This window comes from Condylura cristata, unplaced genomic scaffold, assembly GCF_000260355.1.
Source record: "Condylura cristata isolate star-nosed mole 26May11 unplaced genomic scaffold, ConCri1.0 scaffold00022, whole genome shotgun sequence".
Lineage (NCBI taxonomy): Eukaryota > Metazoa > Chordata > Mammalia > Eulipotyphla > Talpidae > Condylura > Condylura cristata.
The window spans coordinates 15,859,107-15,863,955 of NW_004567123.1; the positions used below are offsets into that span (position 1 = coordinate 15,859,107).

Genomic DNA, 4,849 nt, shown 5'->3' on the forward strand with positions numbered 1-4,849 from the left:
CGGCCCTCGGCGTGCCCGGGACCGCCTCCCGCGGACTCAAGCCCCCAGCCCCGTGGACCCTCGGCGGGCGCGCCTGGCCCCCTGCCAGAAGCCGGTTTTACTTGTTTCCGACCGAATTCGCCTCGCTTGTTCCTCTTCGTGGCGAGAGCTGGTGACGGGCGGAAAACTAGTATGTGCGGGGGCGGGTCGTGCCCAGCACTGTGCTAAGTGCTTTGCTGATGCTGTTAAGATTCTTGTAACATTCCGGTGCTGTCGGAATGTGTAGGGTGCGGGCAAAAAAGAAAAAAGCTTATTGGGAACCCAGGAATGGTACTTTGAAAATACAGATTTACATTTTTCCTTTGCTCCTGTTTTAGAGTTCTTACTCCGCTGCGAATAAGCATCGGTCTCCTCTCTCCCACTCGCCTTGCGCTTTTTTGTGTTTGGTGCGGGTGTATGAATATTTAATAGAGTACGTAAACTTTAAAAAAGAACCAGTATGTATCAAACGCGATTAAGTGCCCTGGGCACCCCCATATATTAGCATTTTGAACTTTTTATTTAATGGAATTTAGATCATCGTGTTACCCGGATCGCAGTGCTTAAAAACCTTGTGTCTGATGCAGAAGAGTCTTATGTTAGGCTACTCATTTTCAGCACTTGATTTCTGACTAGACATGAACGTTTAGCATATTGTAGTTATTTTAATAGTTATTTCAGATGGACTGAACGCCACTTAGAATAGCGCCTTAATGTTGGGGATTAAGTATATATAAAGCGCTTAGAGCAGTATCTGCACCTAACTAGTGTTAGGTAATTGCTAACTATTGTTAGGATGCTGATTATTTGCAGACTCTTTTGCCAGAGGCTATTCTAATATGGTTGTTTTTTTGTGTTATCCTTACCAGTATTCTTAATTTTCCCTTTTTTAAAGCTATGTTTGATTTTTAGAAGTAAACTGGCTTCTTGAGCAAAATAGGTTTACTTGTTTTATTCATTTAAATTTGTGATTTAATAGAGGATAAGTATTCAGATTACATTCTTTGCTTTAAATATCATTGTTTTTTTAATCGTACCTGCGATCTCTTACATTCATGACAAAATAAGTTATGATTTCATTACTGACATCATTATTAAATGTTTTGAACAAAAACCAAATTTCATTTGAAAATTTTTTAAATAGTTGTAGAAGTAATCTGATAAATGAAATCTCTGCTTTCAGTGTTTGGGGTGGCACAGAGAGGCATCAGTCAGAAGGCACTAATAAGTACTGCTTATCCAAATTTTTAAAAAAGATTTAGTTATGTATAGGGTGGGGGGTGGGGAGGATTCACTAGAGACAGAGTGGGGAGCAGAACATGTGGACTGAGAGAAACACACTGCTGAGGGGAGCAGGGGGCGAGACAGGAGAGATCTGTGCCATGTGGGTAAGCTCCCTGTCTGGGAATGGAACTTCTGCCGTGGATGCATATAGATAGCTTGATAGTGCTGTGTCTTTAATCTCTGTGCCACCAGGGAGGTGGGGTTTATCCAGATTTACAACAGGAAGTTTATAAAATCTTTTGTATTAAAAGAATGAGACAATCCATTGGGAAACTAGGTACAATAACTATGCAAGTATATTCCTTGCCCTCTCACTTTCTTCCCTAGCAAGTATGAGCCATTAGGGTATCTTTTTTCACTCAGATTTTCCTAAAGCAGGAACAGGACAGGCAACACTAGAACAGAATGGTTGAAATGGACTGTGTCAGATGGGCCATTCTTCCATGTCTCTGTGTGACTGAGAAGTGGGGAGGCAGGGGGATGGTGGTGGCAAGAGAAACATGAGGTCTGGCTTGACCAATGTCTTAGCTCTCATCCCACCAGAACAAACCAAATGGATTCATAAAGAATCCATTTCATTTTGTGCGCTTGTCCGCCTTGCCAGAGGACTATCTGATTCTAAGAGCCCTGGAGCCTAAACTGGTTGCTGGTGTGGCATTGCAGTCCAGACACTTCTCATACATACATGGTGTTTGAGCGGCCTGAACTGTGGCTGTGACATACCATCGTTGCTTGCAAACATTAACAGTCTTCATTGTTTTCAGACTGTAGCTGTGACAGTGTGTTATGATGCCGTCTCGCACCAACCTGGCTGCTGGAATCCCCAGTAGTAAGGTGAAATACTCAAGGCTCTCCAGCACTGATGATGGCTACATCGACCTTCAGGTAAATGCAGAGATACTGGCGGACTCAGATTCTGTTGAGTTAGCAGGAAAACCTTCCAGGAGGAGGCTTTGCTAATTGTCCCTGGGGATTCGAGGAAGCAGCTCTGAGACCTTTTTAGCAAGGCCTGCAAGAAGGAGGGACTCTGGGAGAGCAGTTTCAAGCCAATAGAAATACTGTTCATTGCGAACAACTTTAGGTGGTTACACTAGAACCCAGAAGTTGCAATTTTTATTTAGGTTATCTGAAAATCATCAGATTTTGTTTCCTTAAGTAGACTTTTTTTAAGGACTGTGTCATTGGTTTGTTTACGCTTTAGTCAAAGCCAGTTCATCTTTTAAGGGAGAAACTAGCTGCTAACACCAGCAGATTGTGGAAATCTTCCTTCTTTCCCGATGTCATGAGATCCAATTTATTAAAGGTATTCTTTGTGGCAAACAGTAAGTAAAACAGAATATTACGTTTATATCTTACCCTAGTCATTGTTTATAAGGTACTTAACGGCATAGCATCTTTTGCCTACCGCAATTTAGAATTAGAATGTTCTAGGTAGAATAGACCCAAAGAGGAAGTTGTAGAAACACAATCTTTTAAATATAAACAAACCAATTATTATTTGCACTTGTAGAGACATTTTTTTAAGTATACCTGGGCACCTGTGAGCCAGTGAAGTCAGATACAGCCAAGAGCCAAACCTTAGAAATTTGTCTCTGAATCATAACCTGCCTCATGAAGCAGATTACTTACTCCTTGGGGAAAGCAACTAATACATCCGAAAAAGTTGTTCTAAAACTTTTGACTATATGCTGAGTAAACATTGATTTCTGGAAATCACCTCCAGATTATGATGTTCACTCTTGAACCCTGGTAGATAAATACAGTCTTCCATGTGCCAGGCATTTAGTAAATGTCTAGTTAATGAATAAACATAGAGTGATGGGGAGGGTGAGGAAATAGTTTTGTCCGGCACAATGAATGGTCTATGGAATGAGACTAGAACTAGAAAGAGTAACATTCTCCTGGGGCTCCTTCCAGTGACATTGAGCAATAACTGGAACAACAGTAGAGCTTCATCTACTGCCAGTCCCTCTCCTTTCTCAGTAGCTTCACTGGGTCGTAGGATTTAATTCAAAACACATTAAGCATCCAGATTAGTTCTTACTCTCTTCTGTGCTTTAAAGTGTCTGAACCCTGGTGTTTTCATAATGTGCTCCTTGTCTTATTTTTTCTCTTCCAGTTTAAGAAAAGTCCTCCCAAGATTCCCTATAAGGCCATTGCGCTTGCTACCGTACTGTTTCTGATTGGCGCCTTTCTTATCATCATAGGCTCCCTCCTGCTGGCGGGCTACATCAGCAAAGGGGTAAGCTGAAGGGCTTGTGGGAATGTGCCCGAGATCTTTAAAATGTGAGCCAGGGTTCTGTTGTTTTAAATTTATATCTAGCTCTTGCACTCAGGAAGAACAAGAGGACTTTCTTTTAGATTTCATTCTCTGATAACCAAACGTGTTTCTTTTGAGCAACAACAAATTTCTCCTATGGCTCCTCCAAAGGTGGGTGGTAGCGAACTCTCCTTGAGATAATAGGCAGTTTTCCCACTGCGGTAGATTGAAACAACAAAGCGGAGCCTGGCTTTGAGGATTCTGTGGGGAAAGGCTGTAACTGGAGAAGAACGCCATTGGTGCGGCTTTGCAGTGCCCCACTTTCTAGCCTGTGTTTGGGAAAAGCAGTGACGCTGTAATGGTCATGGGCCACTGCCCAGCAGCACTTCTGGCTCATGGATCGGCTGGTTCTTGTTGGATTTGGTTGGAGCTTTAATATGACACCTTGAAAACCTAAAGTGGTGGTTAGTGATTCTTTCTCTTGGGCATGATACAGATACTTATACTTAGGGCATAAGTACTTCTGAACCAATATTGACCATAGTGCACTTCCATTCTTGAGAATACATTTAGCAGATAGGTGCACAAAATGAGAACTGAATTCATTTGTGCAAAAGCAGTGGGAAAGTTTATATAATAAGTTAGGCTGAAGGCTAAAGATGTTAATTAAGAAAAATCAGGCTAAGGGATGATGGTCACAATGCTCTGCTGGAGGGACACAGAGAAGAGCAGAAACTGGGCATTTTCTAGGAATTGGGATGGTTCCTCTGACAATAAAATAACTACATAAGAGTTCAAAGAAGTTAACTCAGGGCCTCCCTGGCCCTTGCCAGCCACTGCAGCATGAGTTCTATCCCCAGCCTGGGAGGTGACCCACATGGCATGGCAGGTCTCTCCTGACCAGCCCGCTGCTCCCCTCAGCAGTGTACTTCAGTAGATCTGCCTGCTCTCCTCTCTGGTAAGTCCTCTCACCCCCCACTCCCCATCTCTGGCCTATACCCTAGTTCTTTACACAAATAAATAAAATCTTGACCCATTTGCCATAGTTCCTTAGCTGTTTGAAACTATTATGTGGCCACCAGACATTTACTTGGTGGAGCCTGAGTTTGAACAGCTAACTTCTGGCCTGTGCCTCCAGTTAACTTTCTGTCCAGCATCTCGTATTAACCCAGGGCAGTAAGGAGCCTGTTCAGTATTAGACAAGTTGAGAGAGGAAGTGAGCTGCACATGCCAGGAGATGCGTGTGTGTGTGTGTGTGTGTGTGTGTGTGTGTGTGTGTGTGTGTGT

General features: G+C 42.9%; 1 protein-coding gene across 1 annotated transcript in view; it reads left to right on the forward strand.

Moving 5' to 3' along the window:
- Window positions 1–6: 6 nt before the first annotated feature.
- Window positions 7–4,849, forward strand: part of TMEM230 (transmembrane protein 230) — a 9,249-nt gene continuing 4,406 nt past the window's right edge. The window contains exons 1-3 of the mRNA XM_004687192.2: window positions 7–169; window positions 2,067–2,187; window positions 3,422–3,544. Of these exons, the coding sequence (XP_004687249.1) occupies window positions 2,089–2,187; window positions 3,422–3,544 (222 nt within the window). The 5' untranslated portion in view covers window positions 7–169; window positions 2,067–2,088. The remainder of the gene's footprint in view (window positions 170–2,066; window positions 2,188–3,421; window positions 3,545–4,849) is intronic.